At 41.3% G+C, this 22,460-nt stretch overlaps 1 protein-coding gene across 1 annotated transcript; it reads left to right on the top strand.

The window, feature by feature from the left end:
- The first annotated feature begins 4,004 nt into the window (after nt 1–4,004).
- Nucleotides 4,005–21,947, top strand: PXT1 (peroxisomal testis enriched protein 1). The gene is made up of 3 exons (XM_069564322.1): nt 4,005–4,176; nt 14,896–15,026; nt 21,282–21,947. Exons 1-3 carry the CDS (start codon nt 4,005–4,007, stop codon nt 21,384–21,386), a joined length of 408 nt encoding a protein of 135 aa, XP_069420423.1. The 3' UTR covers nt 21,387–21,947.
- The last annotated feature ends 513 nt before the right edge of the window (nt 21,948–22,460 follow it).

The raw sequence follows: 22,460 nt of genomic DNA, 5'->3' as shown, positions 1-22,460 counted from the left end.
AAACACCATAATATGGACTCTTGTGTTTATTGTACAATGAACATTCTTTAAATTATCATGTGGGCTTCCCTGGTAGGTCAGATGGTAAAGAATCTGCCTGCAGTGTGGGATACCTGGGTTCAGCCCCTGGGTTGGATAGATTCTCTGGAGAAGGGAATGGTGACCCACTCCAGTATTTTTTTGCCTGAAGAATCCCACGGACAGAGGAGCCTGGGGAGCTACATTCCATGGGATCGAAAAGAGTCAGACACAACTGAGTGACTAACACACGCAAATCGTGTGCTGGCAGTAACATAATATGCCCTCAAATCAGCGTACTGTATAGGTTTTCTATTCCTACTGTTTCAAATGACCACAGATTGGATGGCCTAAAACAACACAAATTTATTATTTCATGGTTTTGGAGGTAGAAAACCTAAAATGGGTTGGCAAGGCTGCATTCCTTCTGGCGGCTCTAGGAGGGAATCAGTTTCCTCGCCTTTTTCAGCTTCTAGAGGCTGCCTGCACTCCTTCGCATATCACTCTGACCTCTGCGTCCACTGTTACATCTCCTTCTCTGACTCTCTCGCCTCCCTCTTATAAAGACCCATACGATTAGTTCAGGTTCACATAACCCAGAATAATTTCTGCTTTTCAATAGCTTTAACCACATCTGCAAAGTCCATTTTGCTGTATAAAGGAAAACGTTCACTGGTTCTGGGAAGACGTGGACATCTTTGGGGGACCATTTATTCAGCCTACCACACAGAGACAACAAAATATGAACCCACAGATGAATTAGTTGCTGCAGGAAATGAAAAAAAACTTGACTCACATACATTTAAAACATTAAATTAGAACAACCTCCAAAGTAGATAAATAAATGAAAAATATCATTACTATGCCTTGAAATAATAAGATACCTAATGTAAACCAATGATTATTAAGTAGACAACATATATCAGCTCAATAATTACTTAGACTTCCATATACCTCCCATGACTATGCTTTTCAGAATCCTCGGATTTCCTCAAGTTTTCAGGTAGTCACAGCATTTTGTAAAGGCAATTATACTAACAACTATGTTAGTATAGTAGTTACTAACAAGAGTTTAGTGTTTTTCTTAGATATATTTAAAAATAAATTTTAGATGAAAAATGTAGCTGGTGCTCTGTAGTCACCAGTTCTGCATCCTTGGAGCTCAGTTGTAAAGAATCTGCTGCAATGAAGGAGACCTGGGTTTAATTCTTGGGTCAGGAAGATTTCCTGGAGAAGGAAATGACAACCCACTCCAGTATGCTTGCCTGGCGAATCCCATGGACAGAGGAGCCTGGCAGACTACAGTCCATGGGGTCATAAGAGTCAGACACGACTTAGGAACTAAACCACTACCACCACCAGATAGAAAATATTCAGAAAAGAAAATTCCAGAAAGTTTCAAAAAGAAAAAACTTGGAATTTGTTGTGGGCCAGCAATTATTTACATAGCATTTACATTATATTTACAACTATATACATGGTATTTACACTGTATTAGGTATTATAAGTAGTCTAGAGATGGGGGCATAGCAACCCAATCCTATATTCTTGCCTGGAGAATTCCAGGGATAGAGGAGCCTTGTGGGCTACACTCCATGGTGTTGCAAAGAGTCGGACACAACTGAGCAACTAACACTTCATTTCAGAGATAATTTAAAGTATATGGGAGGATGTGCATAGGTTATATGCAAATACTATGCCATGTTATATAAGGTACTTGAATATCTGTGGATGTAATATCCAAAGGGGATCCTAGAATCAATCCTCCATGGATACCAAAAGATGGCTGTATAATTAGCACTGATTATGTTTCAATAAATATAACATCCTGCAGAATTACTTGGGAATAATTATAATAAAAACCTATTTGGGGAAAATGAAGTCTAATATGCTCAATTATTTACTTTAACAGGCCATAATTAGATACTTTATTCTCAATTATCTAGCAATGTCATGTGAACAACCAGTACAAAATGACAGTTTCACAATGAGCTGGTGGGTAACACTGTCAGCTGGCTCTTTCAGACAAGACTGTCACCCCAAAACTATATCTTGATTGTCAATTTTGCTCATTTAGCAATTTAATAATTATACCCAGGTTCTGATCTGGCTCTGAGGCATTAGCTGGAGAGGATGTCCTTTTCCCAATGGAAAGTTAACTTGAGAAATCAAATAAAGGTTAGAAGATTGCCTGATGAGGGGGATTTCCCTGGTGGTCCAGTGGCTAAGACTCCGAGCTCCCAATGCAGGGGGCCTGGGTTCGATCCCTGGTCAGGGAACTAGATCCCACATGCTGCAACTCAGTGTTTGCATGTTGCAAGTAAGACCAGTGTAGCCAAATAAATAAATAAGAACAAACACGTTAAAAAAAAAAAAAAAAAGATTGCCTGATGAGAACAGTTAAAATGTCAGGCAGCCTAAGGCATCAAAAATGACCAGGCATACACTACACTTCATCCCACAGCTCCCACACCCCAAATCTGGCCCAAATCACAATAATCAAAATTTGTAATAGCATCCTACACTGGAAAATGTCATACATGATAATGATGAGATCAGAATTTTACCTGATGCCATTGTTGTATGGCAGAAACCAATACAACATTGTAAAGCAATTATCCTCTAATTTTAAAAAATGAGAATTTTACCTGATGATATCCCCCAACTTAGTTTTTCTAGCTGAGATTGCTGCTTACTGTCGGTCTCTCAAAGCCATTTCTTTTCAGTTCTTGCTTCTTCCTCTAAAGCTGCAATACAGCTTTATCATATTTATTGTCCAATACAGTAGCCACTGGCCAAATGTAGCTACTGAGCACCCAAAGTGTGGCTAATTTAAACTGAGATGCACTGTAAAATATATACCAGGTTTTGAAGACGTACACTAATGAGAATATAAAATATTTCATTAAGTTTTATATTGACTACCTGTGGAAATGATAACACTGAAATTTATTTAGGGATACATTTGGTTAAATAAAACATATCATTAAAATTCATTTTACCTATTCCCTTTCACTTTTTAATGTATCTACTAGAAAACTTAATGTTACATATGTCTTTCACATATTTTTATTGGACAGTACTGATGCAATGCTTCAGAAGGCCTCCTCTGCTACCTTTAATTGTTTTTTTATGGTTTGACCTCTCAGTCATTCTTTGATTTTCTGTTAACTGCTTAGATTTAGAAGGTAAAATAGCAAGTCAAACTCTGTGGCCAACCTTTAAGATAAGATAAGTAAGTACACTGATAGACAATGAGAATCATCCATTCTTCAACTTACTGGATTGGTGCTTTACTGCTGCTGCTGCTGCTAAGTCACTTCAGTCGTGTCCGACTCTGCGTGACCCCATAGACAGCAGCCCACCAGGCTCCCCCGTCCCTGAGATTTTCCAGGCAAGAGTACTGGAGTGGGGGGGCCATCGCCTTCTCCAATTGGTGGTTTAATATTAGAAGAAAAGGGAGGAGTGTGCAAAGAATAGCCTTCATTGGCGTCTGCAGAGATGGACTGTGTGTATATGGAGTATTAAAGAGGGAATGCAAGAGCCATTCTGGGGAGGAAATACACACACACACACCCCCTGCAGTAGGAAGAAGAATATATTCCATCTCCAATCTTCCCCACCTGTCTAGGTTTTTTAAATATATTTTTCTTTTGGCTATACTATTAATAATTTGTCTCTCTTCTATGTGTACTAATTTAAGACTGTTCCCTGGATGGAATGTAACTATTAAGATAATGAGAAAGTGCTGGGAGATGAGGATATAGGGTAATGTATCAGATCTAAAGACCAAACAACATAGATGTTTACTTCAGTTGAAAAAGAACTTACAGATCACCCTGTTCCATCTTCCATCCAAATGCAAAATCTTTTTATATATGGAATAAAAGCTGTTTGTGTTAAAATATCAGTATTCATTTATCATACCAAATATATACTGAGAAATGGGAGAAATCCTCTGAAAATATTTTTAACAGGAAAAACACATGAAGAAGAAAAAACATGATGCCATTGTTTATGAACCTAAAGAACTTCTGAATCCCTCTCCCAGTGTAACAAATTGTTGCAAATCACTGTGGGTGAAATACAGTTTTCAGAATGTTTACATGACCCAACTTGTCAGCTCCCAGCCAGTTTCAGCCATGTCAAGGAACCCAGGTAAGATATTATTTGTATTAAACTAAGTTAAATATTCTATTTAGCTTGTATTTTTCCTGGTACTGAAGATATAAAATTGGGCACTGGAGTATTTAAACATTAAGAAGTAGTGTAAATCTATTCAAGGAAGTTCTTACATAGTAAAAATCTAAAACTGACTTTGCTTCATGGTATAAACCTCCTAGTTTCTTTTAGCTCTGAATCACTGATGTGACAACTAATTAAGATGATCCCAAATTCACTAAAATAGATCAAATTCATCTTTTAATAAAAAAATATACCTTTAAACTTGACCTGAAAATGTCTGCATTGTTGAGGTAGGGAAAATTCAGTGTAGGTTCCTTCTTGATATTGTCAATATAGGAAAGAACATGAGGGAAAGATAAACTTGAAATTTTGTTTTTCAAAAATGTATGATTCCTAAATGTCCCAAAATGTTGGAAAATTAAAGTGCTGTGTTTGAAAAAGCATTAAAGAATGTTAGAGTTAAATGCATGTGGTTTTAGACTAAAAACATGCTAGACACCTGAAAGGATTTAAATTAATCTCAAACTATTTTCCATTTTAAAAGAAATACATGCCCCTAAGAAAGTGGAAATTTCAAGCATCCTAATGAGACCCTGGCCGCCACATCAAATATGGTATCCATTTTCTAAAAAGAACTCAACTGACCAAAATTTTGAATTTTCATCTGGACAGGTGTCAACAATGATATCTCCAAACCCGAGACTGTGTCACCTATGATTACCTTATAGAACATACATTTCGCTTTTCTAAGTTGAGATGTAACTCGTACCATAAAGTTCACACTTCTAAAGCACACAGTTCAGAAGCTTTTAGTATATTCACAAAGCCGTGCACTATTCTAGAACTTGTCTTTTACTGCAAGACTTTTCCAATGTATTCACACTCACTGTATTACTTAATCCTCACCGATCCTTATGAAACTGAGGTGCACTGTGGGCGGTTGCCACATTTACCCCAAAACCTTTCCTAATTAGTTTCACCTCAAAAAAAGCAGAAGGGTGAAGAATTACTAATGCTACTAAGTTACAGTGACAGCCAACAGCCTAATCTGCATATATATATATATATATATTTTTTTTTTTTTTTTTTGGCATAGAGTTCTCATTTTACTACGTATGTAAAATCTTTGTGTCTGGCATTTTTGTCTGGTGCGCCAACAGTGCAAGCCTCGCCCGCCGGTTACCGCCCAGTCAGAGGAGGTAGCGGCCAGAAGCCGCGCCCCACCCCCACTCCCATTTCCTTCCCTCACAGGCTCAGCGAGAAGCGTCGTGTTTCTCCTCTTTTACCGCTGAAGGAATGGGGACGCGCAGACTGAAGGGGGCAGTGTGAGGGACACTGAGTTGTTATGACGTCGAGAACGCTAAAGCCAGGGTCACTGGAGGGGCCTGGTGGTATACCCCGAATACCTAGTCTCCCTCCCCCTCAATCGGATTTGAAGCAGGTAGCGAACAAGTTCGCCTGGAAAATCCCATGGACGGAGGAGCCTGGTAGACTGCAGTCCATGGGGTCGCGAAGAGTGGGACATGACTGAGCGATTTCACTTTCACTTTCAAGCACTGGAGGAGGAAATGGCAACCCACTCCAGTGTTCTTGCCTGGAGGATCCCAGGGACGGGGGAGCCTGGTGGGCTGCCGTCTGTGGGGTCGCACAGAGTCGGACACCACTGACACGACTTAGTAGTAGTAACGCACAAGGGGCGCCAGCCCCCGGCGCCGGAGACCCCCCTCTGGGCACACCCCGCCGTGTGCACTTTCCATTGGTCACAGCCGCTCACGTGACCTCTACTGCCAGCCCCGCCCCAAGGGTTTTTCCGGCCGACAACGGGGTCTAGGCAGTGCGTCTGAGGAGAACCCTGAACGCGTAGTCGTCCAGGTGTGGTTGGTCCCGTGGAGGACCCTGGGAAGCTCTCCTGCTGGGCACCTGATTGGATGGATGGACGGATGACAAAGATAGATTAGATAGGTTAGATAAATTAGATAGAGCGAACTCTTAATGAGGAAGCTGATTGAGAAGATCCCTTTCTCCTCTTAGTGCTTTTGTCCCAGGCTGCAATACAGACTGAAAATGAAAATCACAAGCCATTGTTGGCTGGAAAGTGACCGGTTAAAGCCCAAACTTATCTGTTACTTTGGGGGTATTCTCTTGATGAAAGTGAAAAAAGGAGAGTGAAAAAGCTGGCTTAAAACTCAACATTCAGAAAACTAAGATCATGGCATCTGATCCCATTACTTCATGGCAGATAGATAGGGAAACAATGGAAACAGTGACAGACTATTTTCTTGGGCTCCAAAATCACTGCGTATGGTGACTGCAGCTATGAAAGTAAAAGACGCTTGCTCCTTGGAAGAAAAGCTATGACTAACCTAGACAGCATATCAAAAAGCAGAGATGTTATTTTGCTGACAAAAGTCTGTCTAGTCAAAGCTACGGTATGGATGTGAGAGTTGGACTATAAAGAAAGCTGAGCACCGAAGATTTGATGCTTTTGAACTGTGGTGTTGGAGAAGATTCTTGAGAGTCCCTTGGATTGCAAGGAGATCAAACCAGTCAATCCTAAAGGAAATCAGTCCTGAATAGTCATTGGGAGGACTGATGCTGCAACTCCAATACTTTGGCCACCTGATGCGAAGAACTGACTCCTTGGAAAACACCCTGATTCTGGGAAAGATTGAAGGCAGGAGGAGAAGGGGACGAGAGAGGATGCGATGGTTGTATGGCATCACTGACTGGATGGACATGAGTTTGGGCAAGCTCCAGGAGTTGGTGATGGACAGGGAAGCCTGGCCATGCTGCAGTCCATAGGCTCACAAAGAACTAGACACTACTGAGCAACTGAACTGAACACTAGCCATATGAACATATCTGTTTGGTGCTGGGGGAGGAGGAACCCATAGTATTTGTATGGAGAATGTGTGTGTGTGCACACGCATACACCTGTGCTCAGTCGTGTCCAACTCTTTGTGACCCCGACTATAGTCCACCATGCTCCTCTGTCCATGGGGTTTTTCCAGGCAATAATACTGGAATAGGTAGGTTGCCATTTCTTCCTTTAGGGGATCTTCCCAGCCCAGGGATCGAACCTGCATCTCTTGGGTCTCCTGCATTGTCAGGATTCTTTATCAGTAGCACCACCTGGGAAGCCCACGTACAACTAAAAGACACTTAGAAAAGTTGAGGAGGTGCATAGGATTTGGAGAAGTCCAGAGCAACCGTCCTGATACATCGTTTAAGATAAATTAGACACTCTTGGGAAAACAAAAATGATTAAAAGTGGAAAGAGGCCCTGCCCACTTCTAAAAATGTAAAAAGTATTGATAGGAAAAGTGTGTGCGCTCAGTCATGTCCGACTCTTTGTGACCTGTGGACTACAGCTGGCCGGGTTTCTCTGTCCATGGGATTTTCCAGGCAAGAATACTGGAGTGGGTTGCCATTTCCTTCTCTATTGATAGGAAAGGGCAGACATATATACACACACATAGAAAAATTTCCTGGCATCCAACAGGACTCTGCACTTCCCAATGCAAGAAGCCCGGGTTCAATCTCTGGTCGGAGAACTGAGATCTCACAAGGTGTGGGGTGTGGCCGAAAAAGAGTCTGTCAGCAATGAAAGAGACCCAGGTTCAACCCCTGGGTCAGGAAGATTCTCCAGAGAAGGGAATGGCAACCCACTTCAGTATTCTTGCCTGGAGAATACCATGGACAGAAGAGCCTGGTGATCTAAAGTCCAGGGGGTCACAAAGAGTTGGACACAACTGAGCAACTAACACAGAGACACTCATAGATATATAGGTAGTGTAAATGGGATATATTAATTGTAGAAGTCAGAAGAGCATCCAGTTTTCAGCTTCTTTCTGCTTCTGAGAGTGCTTGTATTGCAGAAAGGGGTGCCCCCAGGGTCCCCCTTCCGGCAACACTCGGGTGTTCATTTTCTATGTATATATATCTTTTACTCTCTAGTTGTGGTGCTTGGGCTTCCGGTCGCAGTGCCTGCTTCTTGTTGCCAAGCATGGGCTCCAGGGCACAAGGGCTCAGTAGTTGTGGTGCATGGGCTTAGTTGCTCCATGGCATGTCGGATCTTAGTTCCCAGACCAGGGGTCAACCCTGGACCCCTGCACTGGCGGACAGATTCTTAACCACTGGACCACCAGGAAAGTCCCTTGGATGCTCATTTATGCTTTTTTCTTTTTTTGGTGCTCCTAAGGCTCACCATCTCTCTCTTTCCTCCTCTAGATGGACACATTGACTTTTTAAATTCATTTTAAAAAATACTAGGGCCAACTGTATTTTAGGCACTGCAATACATACTTGGGTGACAATAATAAACAAAAACAGCAACAGCCCCTTCCTTCCTGGCACAGATGGTCAGGTAAAGAAGGCAGACAGCAGTCAATCACATATACCAATGTTAAATGTAATATGATAGGGTGCTAAGAGGTCCAGATGCTATAATGGGGCTTTGGCCTAGGAGGGAGGTTAGAGAAGGCTTCCCTGGAGACGTAACTCTGGACTGAGACCTGAGGGGGTTAAGGAGGGTGCAAGTTGCAGGCAGAGGGAATGGCTTGGGCAAGGGAGAGCTAGTAGCCTTTCCCCTTCGATGACTGCTCATCTCACCCATTTCCACTAAACATACACTGATCTTGCCTCTAAGTTCTCAGAAAATACTCTTAATTCTAAGTTCTTAGGGAGTAATGGTGACCCATAATTACTGACATAGACAATGTGTATCCAATAGGTAAGTATGCTGATACACACATCTCATATGCAGTATCATCTCTGTTATTTTGGGCTTCTCAGATGGCGCTAGTGGTAAAGAACACACCTGCCAATGTAGGAGACTCAAGAGATGTGGGTTTGATCCCTGGGTCAGGAAGATCCCCTGGAGGAGGAAATGGCAACCCACTCCAGTATCCACAACTGGAAAATCCCATGGACAGAGGAGCCCAGCAGGTTACAGTCCATGGGGTCAAAAAGAGTTGGACATGACTGAGCACACACGCATTTGCCACGCTGCAAGTGTTTCACCAGTAATTGTTCAGATATGCACGAAATACAAATAGTTGTTATGCTGAGTTCCAGAATACAAAACACACTTCTTGCTTTGAGCACAATCTTCTGTTGTGTTCTATCTCTAGGTCCTTCCTTCTCTGCCCCTTTGTCTACCCAGCTGAAATACCCAAGGCTTGTTAGCATTCTTATAGCTCCATTTCTCCCAGCGTCCATTACTGGAACTTACCCAACTTGTATTCCATCTTCATACTGAAGATACTAGATTTTGTACTTCCCAGATGACAGTCAGTTAAAATGATAGTTGCAAATCATCATGCTTTTGATTGGCACAGGTAGGGCTGGTCCTAAACCCATTTTGAAGTTGATGATACTCATTTGGAAGGTCTCCCCACTCAGTTGCCCTTTCTTCTCTCCACTTGCTATGTACAAAGGTAAAAGGTTATGCAAATACTCTTTTTTTTCTATTTTTATTTTATTTATTTATTTATTAAAATTTTTATTTTTACTTTATTTTACTTTACAATACTGTATTGGTTTTGCCATACATTGACATGAATCCGCCACGGGTGTACATGAGCTCCCAATCCTGAACCCCCCCTCCCACCTCCCACCCCATATCATCTCTCTGGATCATCCCCGTGCACCAGCCCCAAGCATCCTGTATCCTGTATCGAACATAGACTGGGGATTCATTTCTATGCAAATACTCTTCACATTCTCCTAAGGCTCTGGGATTCAGGAGTGGTCGCTACCACCAATCAAGTTCGTAGGTACTGAAGTGATTTTCCTGAGAATAAACATCTCCAAGTAATGAAATAGTGGATTAAAGCTGTGATTGCTTAAATCAGGCTGAGTGCCAACAAAAAAAGTTGATCAGTTGGTCTAAGAAAGAAACAGAAATTTTATTTTGAGCCAAATTGAAGATTGCTGCTGCTACTGCTGCTAAGTCGCTTCAGTCGTGTCCGACTCTATGCGACCCCATAAACGGCAGCCCACCAGGCTCCCCCATCCCTGGGATTCTCCAAGCAAGAACACTGGAGTGGGTTGTCATTTCCTTCTCCAATGCATGAAAGTGAAAAGTGAAAGTGAAGTCACTCAGTCGTGTCCGACTCTTAGCGACCCCACGGACTGCAGCCTACCAGGCTCATCCGTCCATGGGATTTTCCAGGCAAGAGTACTGGAGTGGGGTGCCATTGCCTTCTCTGAAATTGAAGATTATAACCCTGGAATAGCCTCTCAGAAAACTCTGAGAACTGTTCTGTCCATTAAAGGTCAAAGCACAGTTATGTACGGTTTTGAGACAGTATGCTGTACATTAAATGATGGATTGTTGACAGTTTACATAATCCAGATCTACAAGTAGTGGGTCATGGAAGTGAAAGTTGCTCAGTCGAGTCCGACTCTTTGCGACCCTATTCCTTCTCCAGGCGGATCTTCCTGAACCAGGAATCAAACTGGAGTCTCCTACATTGCAGGCAGATTCTTTACCAACTGAGCTATCAGTAGGAATTGAACTGGGGTCTCCTGCATTGCAGGCAGATTCTTTACCAACTGAGCTATCAGTAGGAATTGAACTGGGGTCTCCTGCATTGCAGGCGGATTCTTTACCAACTGAGCTATCAATTAAGCTTAAAGCTTTAAAGGAAATCTTTAAACTTAAGCCACATCTTAATTGGCTTCTCATTTGCACCATAACCTTTCTGTATTACCTTTGTTTTCTGGACTTTCTCACTGCCTCTCCTCCGCTGCTGACACGATTTGTAGTTTTGATATCTACAAGTTTCCCAAATTTTCAATCGTGCTATGTTTTCGATCAAATCTCCCTTTCCTTGGGGACTTCCCTTCTAGAGCTGTCCTCTTGTTCCAATCTCATCACTATCTGGGCCTGTCATCCTGGGACTTCCCTTCCCAGCGTTGGATCCACCTTTTGGTGATTTTTGTTTTCCCCTTGATTTAGTCATACTCTGTTTCACTGGAAAACCTCCTCAAGAGGCTTCCTAAGAAATTGTTTATGGGAGAACAACTTCCTGAGTCCTTGCATGTCTGCAGATGTCTTTATTCACCTCTCACAAATTACCGAGAATTAGGTAGGCAGAAACTTCTAGGTTGAAGAGAATTTTTTATAAAATCCTCGAGGGTGGGAATTCCCTGGTGGTTGTGGTTAGGACTTGATGCTTTCACTGCCAAGGGCCAGGGTTCAACCTCTGTGGTCGGGGAACTAAGATCTTGCAAAGCATGTGGCATGACCAAAAAAAAAAAAAAAAAATTCTTGAGGGTATTAATTGTCTACTATATTCTAGAATCCATTACTGATGGGAAGTCAGTCATCAAACTAACCCATGTTTCTCTTTGGAGATCTTTAGCATCTTTAGCCAAAATGACATCTTTTGAAATGTCAGTATGGTCCAGAGGTGAGGATTTTATTTCCCCTTTGGTTGTCCTGAGAATTTGGTGGGGCTTTTTTCTTGGTGAGATGTTCTAGTCTGAAGTTTGTGCTGGGAAGCTGTCTTATGCTGTTCAACAATTTTCCTCCTCTGTTTCTTTCTGTGACTCTTACTAATCTGGTGCTGGTCTTTCCAGATTGGTTCTGTATATCACCTATCTTACCTCGCCTATTTAAAAATTCTGATTTTTTTTTCTGAGTGATTTTCTTTTCTCAGACGGTCAATTGTATTTTTAATTTTAGCAATCATATTTTTAAAAACTGAAAGATTTTGTTGTAGGTTTAATCTTTTTTCATAGCATTTTCTTTTGTTTCCTAAATGTAATATTTTCTTTCTTTTTTTAAATAAAGATTTTGTTTTTGATGTGGACTGTTTTTTAAACGTCTTTATTGAATTTGTTACGATATTGCTTCTGTTTTTATGTTTTGTTTTTTGGCCACAGGCCTGTGGGATCCTAGCTCCCTGACCAGGGATCAAACCCACAACCCCTGGGGAAGGTGAGTCCTAATCACTGGATCGCCAGGGCAGTCGCTAAATGTAATATTTTCTGAAATCACTCTAAAGATATACATTAGAACTTGTAAACATTCTCTTCTGTTTCCTGAATTACATCTGTTTTCTTCAGGATCACTATTTTGTTTGTTTATCTGGTATTTCTCTTTCATACTATGGTTCTTCTCAGTTGCCTGGTGATCTTCTGTTATTTTAAAAAAAAATACTGACCAGTTAACTCACTCATATAGCATTTATCCATGTTCCAGGTGTGGTCCTGCACAGTTAAATGTATTAACTCACTTAATCATTTCAACAACCCCTCTACAAGGTAGTTACTATGGTATCTTATTAAGTTTGTGCTGTGTGCTCAGTCGTATCTGACTCTGTGACCCCATGGACCGTATCCCACCATGCTCCTCTGTCCATGGAATTCTCCAGGCAGGAATGCTGGAGTGGGTTGCCATTTCCTTCTCTGCTCATTAAGTTTAATTCCATCAATTGTAAAATGTACTATAATTTTGTTTCCTACTAAGGAAATAAACAATGCTGTTGGAATATGACATGCCATAGACTATAAAACATATTCTTGGAGGCATTATAAAATCTTAGAATTGATAAAATAAGATAGTACCATTCCCATTTTACAGTTGAGGAAACAAAGGCATAGAGAGATTAAATAACTTTCCCAGGTTATAGTTTTATCTATAGATTTTACATTAGAACCCAAATGATTTGGCTTCAGAATCTTACCACTATGCCTTACTGCTTCCCAGGGCTCCTCACTGAATGGGGACTCAAATAGGGGGTCTGAACTGGGGGAGTTTTAGGGTGATGAGTTAGGGGAGCTGACTTTCTGGCTCCAGATCCCTCAAATGCCAGAACAAGGCACCAACATTCATAAAGAAGTTTTAGCTTTCTCCACAAGATTCGTTCTCCTGTTGGAGAAGAGTGGTCTGGATTTTCCACCTGAAATCTGATGGGTCCAGTGGGCTAGGGTTGCCAAGGGCACCAAGCGGGACAGTAGATCCTCATCAGCCAGTGGCAGGCTTCCCTTTCCCAGCTTCCACGTCCTAGTGAGTGAAGGGGCTTCCTATCCTGGGTTCTTGGCACTTTCTCTTTCTGGCTCACTCCTCTATATCTTGTCTTTTCTTCTTTCTGCCTTCTAGAAACACGTATAGATCTCTCATCTGCTGTTGACTTTGCTTCCCATTCTTTTCACTGTTGAAGCTTTACTCTTTTTTATACTTTCATTTTGGTGGGGTCTTGGGAGGGACTAGGAGAAACGGAAAGGTCAATGCTTGTACTCAGTCTTAAACCAGAAGGCCCTAGATCTCTCTTTTTTATTAAATAAAATCAAGATTATAAAAAGATGACCATCATCTGAGACAATAAAATATTCACGTCATAGCTGGCAGTGGAAAAGCACTTACAAAACCTTAAAGTCATATTTGCTTGAAAGTTTTCCTAAGTGCAACAGAAAGAACCTTTTGTATGTTGATAGAACATTTTTTAAAGTCCCAATACACTGAGGCTTGTTATTTGCTTTAAGAAGGAATTATTCTTTTGAAAAGATTAACAATGAGATTTTTCCAAATTCCCCAGTAGGTCATTTAGATGACAGTTTTATTTTCAGAATTTTATGTGGATATATATATCTCCACACAATTTTCAACATAAAGTGAGATAATTTTTCCTTTTGGATATTAAAAATTCAGTATTGGAATATAATAGAGCACTTGAAATGTGGCCAGTGCAATTGAGGAACTGAATTTTAAGTTTTTTAAAATTTTAATTAAGTTTAAAAAACTGATACTTGATTTAGTTGTTGGACAAGTTTTAGGTATGTGTGGAACAACTTGGATATATGAATTTACTTTTTAATTGTAAACTACATTAAATCTAAATACAAATCAACACTTCATGAAATAAAATACAAGGTTTTCCAATGAAATTAGTTAATATCTGGATTGAGATGTGTTGCAAGTATAAAATAAACACTGGATTTTGAAAGCTTAAATTAAAAAGTGCAAAACATATCACTAATAATTTTATATTGATTATATGTATAATACTTTGGATGTGAGAGTGTATAAAGAAAGCTGAATGCCAAAGAATTGACGCTTTTGAACTGTGGTGTTGGAGAAGACTCTTGAGAGTCCCTTGGACTGCAAGGAGATCCAACCAGTCCATCCTAAAGGAGATCAGACCTGGGTGTTTACTGGTAGGACTGATTTTGAAGCTGCATCTCCAATACTTTGGCCACCTGATACGAAGAGCTGACTCATTTGAAAAGACCCTGATGCTGGGAGGGATTGGGGGCAGGAAGAGAAGGGGACGACAGAGGATGAGATGGCTGGATGGCATCACCGACTCAATGGACATGAGTTTGGGTAAACTCCAGGAGTTGGTGATGGACAGGGAGGCCTGGCGAGCTGCGGTTCATGGGATCGCAGAGTTGGATGCGACTGAATGACTGAACTGAACTGAGCTTTGGATATACTGTCTAAGTAAAATATATTACTAAAATTATTTTTTACCTAATTTTACCACTAGAAAAATTAAAATTTATATATAGCTTGAATTATATTTCTACTGGACAGAGCTATTTATTCCATTGTAAGGCTTTGCTTTTAATAATCACTATGATGATGGGATTTCATTCCTCTCATTGTCTAAGACAGTTTTAAGTGACATGGTGAGTGATAGTTAATGCAGTTATCTCTTTGAACTTTTTTCTATCAATTAGGTCACAATCCACCTTCTCAGCCCAAGGAGGATAGTATTGGCCAGAACCATCACCAGGAGGAAACAATTCACAAGTTGGCCGTGCAGCTGAGAAACATTGGGGACAGCATTGAGCAGAGAATGGTGCAAGAGGTGAGACTTAAATTTCCCCAGCAAGGACCTAGCTGGAAAGAGCAAACAGAACAATGGCTGCCAAGAAGCTGGAGTGCCCAGGAATTAGCAGAACACGTGGATTAATAATGTCCAGATTACCAAGCATTAGATCTGAAAATTGAGAACCTGAGCCAATGCCAGTATTTGATCTCACATTTGCCTCGCAAAAAACTGGTCCACGGACCAGCGGCATCAGCATTATTTGGCAGCTGACCGGATGTGCCAAATCTTGAACCCCAGCCCACAGCTCTGGCATCAGAATTTACCATTTTGCACACACCCTCGGGGATCTGAGTTATAAATGTGAGAAACTTTGCTTCACACTCTCAAACTAGGAGGCATGTGAGAATCACCTGTGGAGTTTTAAGAACTACAGATGCTGGGCTCCACCTTGAGAGATGAGTCCAGGTGAATGTAATGCTCCATCATGGAGGAGAACCTTTGACTTAGATTGTGGTTATCCTCCTTGAACCAACCCAGGTTATGCTCTAAGCCCAGCTCTCCTTGATTTCTTTGTTTCTCCTGATTATTATAAGAAATAATAAGGGAAAACAGAAAGATTACTGTTTTAAATTCTGTGAAAGTGTTAGTTGCTCAGTCATGTCTGACTCTTTGTGATCCCATGGACTGTAGCCAGCCAGGTTCCTCTGTCCATGGAATTCTCCAGGTAAGAATACTGGAGTGGGTAGCTGTTCCCTTCTCGAGGGGATCTTCCTGACCCAGGGATCAACCCTGGTCTCCTGCATTGCAGGAAGATTCTTTACCAGCTGAATCACCAGGGAAGCCCAAATCTTAGGCGTGATGAAATCCACAGCCAACTTAGTTTTCCTCCAGAACAACCTGTAACTGGCAGCAGAAAGAGAATAACCATGTGGGGCTCTGTGCTAGGACAGGTGGCTGACCCTTAGAGCCCAACTTCTTGCCCTTAAATTCATCACAGGACCAGCACCTGCGGCGATTTCTTGTTTGTCCCTGCTGCTGCCATCATGCTGACTTCAGGGAGTGCCAGGCCCCTGTTTGTGCTCTGGTTCAAATGTGGCAGACTCAGCCATCCCCTCAAACAAAACATTCCTGGAGACAAAACAAGAACAGAAGGTCCCAACAGTAACGTTACTAAAAGTAAGAAGGAAACAATCACGTAAAATACCGATAGACCAATTATGCACATATTTATTGAGTGCCTACTATGCGCCAGACTCAGTCCCAGGTATTGACAGACCAAGTTCACTCAAGTATTTATTGAGTGCTTCCTATATGCCAGACTCAGTTCCAGGCAGAGAGCAGGATGGAAGATGAGCCTACTCTCATAGGACTCATAATGTAGGAGAGGGACAAACGGTGAAGTAGATGACGACTGCTGGGGGTACTGAGTGATGGAGATGACTCTGAATGGGCCATCAGGAAAGGCTTCTCTGAGGCAGTGATATTTGAGCAGAAACTGGAAGTGAGCCAGGGAAATACCTGGGGAGAAAGTGTTCCAGGCAGAGGGAACTGGGAGTGCCAAGCCCTTGGCATAGAAACAGGCGTAAGGAGCAGCAAGGAGGCCAGAATGGCTGAGCAGGGTGGGTGTTGAGGTCCAGGGGCTGACCTCTGTCTTAGGAGTGGTGGTTAAAGGTTTTTGGGTTTTACCCTAAGTGTTTATAAGAGAAGCTTCTGGAGAGGGAGAGTAAAAGAGTGCCATGTTCTGATTTATATTTAGAATGAAGCCAGTAGACTGTTCTGAACACTGAGTGAGATAATTAGATGGAAAATAATCAGTATATGTTATCAAAGCCAACAACTTAATTTGTTTCTGGCCTTATTTGAGTTGAACGCTTCTTGGCCATGTATCATTTATTACAGAGCATCCATGGTACTCTCCACCTTCCTCCAATGCTCCACTTTCTTCTGCGGTTTTCACTGATGACTGTGCTTTATGAATTACGGGCAAGTCCTTAGTTCAGCTTTTCTGTTTCTTTATCAGCTAGCACTCTGAATACTCCTGCTTCCTTCTAATTTTTTCTCTGGAGAGAGCAGAGTAGGAAAAATCACAACCACCTATTTGCTACATTTATCTCAACCCAATCAGGAAGCTACTTATCCATGTCACCTCCGCTTCCATTTTCCTTTTCTTCCTTTCCCTTACCTTTTTTTTTTTTTGGTAATGATTTTTTCCCCTTACCTTTTAAGCTATAATTTAATTATGTGTTAAATTTACCTCTGCAGCTTAATAAATTAACATTTCTTTCTTTAAAAAAACTTTATTGAGAAAATTCACGTCATACAATTCATCCATTTAAACAGTATAATAGTGGCTTTATGTTTATTCATAGAGTTGTATAGCCATCATCACAATCAATTTTAGAACAGTTTCATCACCCCAGTAAGATACTGCAAACCCAATAGTAGTCCCTTCTTATCTCCTCCCGTTTTCCTTCCAGCCCCACCAATCTACGTTCTGTTTCTCTGGATTTGCCTATGCTGAAATTTCATATAAGGGGACTAACATAATATGTGGTCTTTATGTCTGACTTCTTTCACGTCAGTTCAGTTCAGTCGCTCAGTCGTGTCCGACTCTTTGCGACCCCATGGACTGCAGCAGGCCAGGCCACCAACTCCCGGAGCTTGCTCAAACTCACGTCCATTGAGTCAGTGATGCCATCCAACCATCTCATCCTTTGTCATCCCCTTCTCACTTAACACAGTGTTTTTTTCAAGGTTCATCCATGTTGTACCATGAATCAATGCTTCATTTTATTGATGAATAATATTCCAGTGTATGTATACACATCACTTTGTTTATTCATCAGTTGTTGAACGTTTGGGTTGTTTCCACTTTTTGACTATTATAAATAATGATGCTATGGACATCTGTGTGGAAGTTTTTGTGTAGATGAGTGTTTTCAGTTTTTTTGAGAACATACATAGGAGTGGAATTGCTGAGTCATATGACAACTTTAACTATTTGAGAAACTTCCAGACTGTTTTCCAAAGTGGCTGTACTATTTTACATTGTGGCCTACCAGCAAGGTATGAGGGATCCTGTTTTTCCACATTCTTGTCAAAATTAGTTAACTATCTCTTTGATTATAGCCAGCCTCGCGGGTGTGAAGTAGAATCATACTGTGGGTTTGATTTGCACTTCCCTGATAGTTAATGTTGTGCATCTTTTCAGGTGCTTATTGGTTATTTGTATAAATCTCTGGAGAAATGTCTATTCAGATTTTTCATTTTAAAATTGGGTTGTCTCTTAATTATTGAGTTGTAGGAGCTCTTTATATGGGCCTGCCAAGTGGCGCTAATGGTAAAGAACCCGCTTGCCAATGCAGGAGATGTCAGAGACGTGGATTTGATCCCTGGGTCAGGAAGATCCCCTGGAGGAGGGCATGGCAACTCCAGTATTCTTGCTGAGAATCCCATGGACAGAGGGGCCTGGAGGCCTATGGCCCATAGGGTCACAGAGGCACACATGACTGAAGCGACTCAGCACAGCACAGCAGCACAGTTCTTTATATATGCTGAATATAAGTCCCTTATCAGATATGTTATTTGCAAATATTTTCTCCCATTCTGAAGGTTGTCTTTCATCTTGACAGTGTTCTTTGAAGTGCAAAAGTTTTAAATTTGATGAATTTCAGCTTACCTATTTTCCTTTGGTTGCTAGTGCTTTTGGGTCATATCTAAGAAATCATCACGAAGCTTTATGCCTATGTTTTCTTTCAAGAGCTTTAGACTTTTAGCTCTTAAACTTAGGTCTTTGACTCATTTGGAGCTGATTTTTATATATGGTATGAGTTATAAGTTCATCTTCATTCTTTTGCATATGGGTATTAAGTTGCCATAGGACATCTGTTGAAAAGAGTACTCTTTTCCTGCTGAATTGCCTTGGCACCCTTGTCGAAAATCAACTGACTATAAATTGGGGGTTTATTTCTGGACTCTCAATTCTATTCCATTGATCTGTGTCTATACTTATACCTGCCCTAGTTTTCCTTGCAATGTTTTACAAAGCTGGCTTTGGCCTAGACTTTTAAAGTAATCTTTCTTGTATTGCAAAATTGTCTTTTAGAGCACTTCAAATAGACCACAGAATATTTTTAAAATAATTTTAAAAATTCCTCCTCAGTTTGACTCTAAAATGCTAAAAGGCTTTACTCTGCTGCTTCCAGGCTTAACTCAAGTAACTTTAACAAAATATTGAATCTGGTATGGTATATTTCTTTCATATGCAATCATTTATTCACATTTTATACTTTGTTTAATCAAGTGGTCTCATTGATTCTCCAGATGCCTTCCTGCTTTTGATGTATTTAAAGAAACTTTGATTCTTGCTCTTGGAACTCCCTGGCAAGGAGCTCACCAAGGTGCATTTTTATCTGCTGAATTGATTGTCCTCAAGCTATCACATAGCTTGACTTCTTATTCTTTTCACTTAAGCAAGTGTTAGTTTGTTTTCAAATAGGCCTTGATTCTCAACCTATTTTGCCATCTAGTTTTGAGGGGTTTTGGTTCAAGGACCTGTTTTTTTTTAAGTCTGGGGCATGTAATTTTCCTAGCTATACAGTATGTTTTAAAACAGTCTTTCTATGTTTTTAGGATCTTAAATATGGCTTTGAAATTTTTCTCCATAGACTCTATCCTGGGTCCTAGAAGCTGCCTCCTCCCTGTCCCTATAGGCTTGCTGTTGCTGCTGCTAAGTCGCTTCAGTCATGCCTGACTCTGTGCGACCCCATAGACGGCAGCCCACCAGGCTCCGCTGTCCTTGGGATTCTCAAGGCAAGAACACTGGAGTGGGTTGCTATTTCCTTCTCCAATGCATGAAAGTGAAAAGTGAAAGTGAAGTTGCTCAGTCGTGTCCGACTCTTAGTGACCCCATGGACTGCAGCCTACCAGGCTCCTCCGTCCATGGGATTTTCCAGGCAAGAGCACTGGAGTGGGGTGCCATTGCCTTGTCCACCCTATAGGCCTAGGAGTGGCAATAACCCTGCTGTTATGCCACTGTTATGCCTCTTCCCCCCCCTTTTGTAAAGTGTCTTCATCCGACACTGTATTATCCTAATTTTAGTGTGTCATCTGTCCTCTCTGGGACCCTAACAGTAATGTATAAGAAATTTCTTAAGTCTGTTAGAAGGACAGATGGGAAATGAACATTTACTAAACATTTTCTTTCAGGTACTCTGAGATACTCTTATTTGTTTCATTTAATTTTCCAAATAACTCTATGAATTAGTGACTCAGCATATCAGGAGAAGCATTTGAGGTTCAGCAAGATTAGATAACCTATCCAAGGTTACTCAGCAACTAAGTGGCAAAACTGGAATTTAAATATATGAGCATCTGACTCAGTGCTCTATACATTTTCTCGTCTGCTTTGCTGGAAGGAAATTCAATTTTTTTTAAATTAAAAATTTTTTAATTTTAATTTTTGACCATGCCATATGGCATGTGGGATCTTAGTTCCCTGAGTAGGGACTGAACCTGTGCCCCCTGCAGTGGAAGCGCAGAGTCTTAATCACTGAACCACTGGACCACTGTCAGAGTCGCTCAATTTTTTAAATTGATATCAATTATAAAAGGGAAAAACAAGTTCTTTCGTGGTTTCCAGTTACAGTGGCATTTACTTATGGGCTTCCCCAGTGGCTCAGCGGTAAAGAATCTGCCTGCAATGTAAGAAATGCAGGAGGTGCAGGTTTGATCCCTAGGTCAGGAAGATCCCCTGGAGGAGAGGATATGGCAACCCACTCCAGTATTCTTGTCAGGAAAATCCTATGCACAGAGGAGCTGGTGGGCTACAGTCCATGGGGCTGAAAGAGTCAGACACAACTGAAGCATCTGAGCATGCACCAGAAACCTGCTGAGGGCTTTGCTTTCAACCATGCTCACACTCACCCCCTCTTCACCATCTAAAGTCCATTCTTCAACCCCAAAGCAGACTCCCTTGGTTCTTTGGGAGGACTAAGAAAGTGCTCTGGGACGCCAGAGAAAGAGGTTAATCAACCTGCAAAAGAGTGCCCAATTTGCCGATGGTGAAGATGGGAAAAGATGTCCAAAGGAAAACCTCCCCAGGTTGTGTGGATGGTACGGACATCACGAACAGACCAAGATATTCTTCCACGCAGACACGTCACGGAGCAGCGCGAGAAGCGAGTTTGTGGCACTGACTGAATTAATATTAATACTGAACTTCTAACTTTGGATTATTTTATCGCCTTTTAAGAAAACTCACCCTCCCTCTCTTGCTCTCTTTTTAAACAGAACTTTCAGCAAGAAGGCAGAGCTGTCCTGGCTCACTATGTCTTCGTTTTCTTTGGAGGAGTTCACATGTTGCTGCGCTTTCTCTGGCACAACCATTTGATGTAGAAGGAACGTAAGCGGCAGGCTCTGCTTTCCTTCTACCCTCTGAGAAAACATGAATCCCACTGGGGCAGATGCAAAGAAGACCCTTCTCCTCCTCCTCTCCTTGTCACCCATCATTGCTGCTTTTGTCTGGTTTGTTGAAGAACTGCGGACCCGCTGGCCATTTGTCTGTTTATTGGTCAACCAGTGATGAGACGTCTGTGACGGTCTCATGGTGGAGCCCAAGGAACCTAGGAACCCAGGAGGCCTTACTGCTTAGGAGACACCAGCACTGAGGATAGCCCCAGTGCTCTGTATAAGGAAGCCTTGTACGGGAACCTCCCATGAGTGCCACTGAACCTCAATCCCAAACCAGAGGTCACAGAAATGGGTGCTTTCTCCTGGGCCTCCCTGGGTAGCAGGCCCTCCAGTGACCTGTTGGCCTCATTCTTGTTGCCTGTGTCCAGATCTGTAGCGACCCCTGCTTTTTTTTTTTTTACCGTTCTGTCTACCTCATATTCCCTCCCTCTGCCCTCTGAGAAATATGACGAGTATTAAGAAAGTTTGTTGTTATAAACTGCAAGTTCTGAGTTCTTTGTAGGAAAAGTGTTATTTTAGAAAGTTAATAATTAAAAAATGAAATAAATATGGTTATTTTATTGAGCATGAAACACCTGTGCATATTTCTTTTGTGAAGGAGGGATTCCCCTTGTTCCCGCTCATACAAGTTCATAATTTTGTAGTTTGATCATACATAGTGTCATCTTTGTCCTTCCAAAGGGAAATATTCCCATCTTTTTAAGTCTGTTTCAGGCAATGCCCATCATCACCTATGTTTTGGCTTCCCTAAAATATCTTCGTTATTTTTTAACTCTTTTGAGTATGTATTTATTCACTTATATGTTTAAAAAATCAAAACCATATAAGAACATTTACAATGAAAACACTTGCTCTTATTGCTTTCCTGAATTCTAGTTATAAGTTCATTACATACCCTTCCAGAGTTTCTTTATACAAATACCTGCCTGGAAGAAAAGCTATAACAAACCTAGGTCCGTACAGTCAAAGCTATGTTTTTTTCCAGTAGTCATGTACAGA

This window comes from Ovis canadensis, chromosome 20, assembly GCF_042477335.2.
Source record: "Ovis canadensis isolate MfBH-ARS-UI-01 breed Bighorn chromosome 20, ARS-UI_OviCan_v2, whole genome shotgun sequence".
Taxonomy (NCBI): Eukaryota; Metazoa; Chordata; class Mammalia; order Artiodactyla; family Bovidae; genus Ovis; species Ovis canadensis.
This window is presented reverse-complemented; position numbering and strand designations above follow the sequence as displayed.

What these genes read in the sequence shown, in the direction of transcription:
- PXT1 (XM_069564322.1), top strand. Translation starts at nt 4,005, where the DNA reads ATGAAGAAGAAAAAACATGATGCCATTGTTTATGAACCTAAAGAACTT. An exon ending in AGCCATGTCAAGGAACCCAG is followed by an intron (nt 4,177 to 14,895) that starts GTAAGATATTAT and finishes TCTATCAATTAG; the next exon opens with GTCACAATCCACCTTCTCAG. An exon ending in AGCAGAGAATGGTGCAAGAG is followed by an intron (nt 15,027 to 21,281) that starts GTGAGACTTAAA and finishes CTTTTTAAACAG; the next exon opens with AACTTTCAGCAAGAAGGCAG.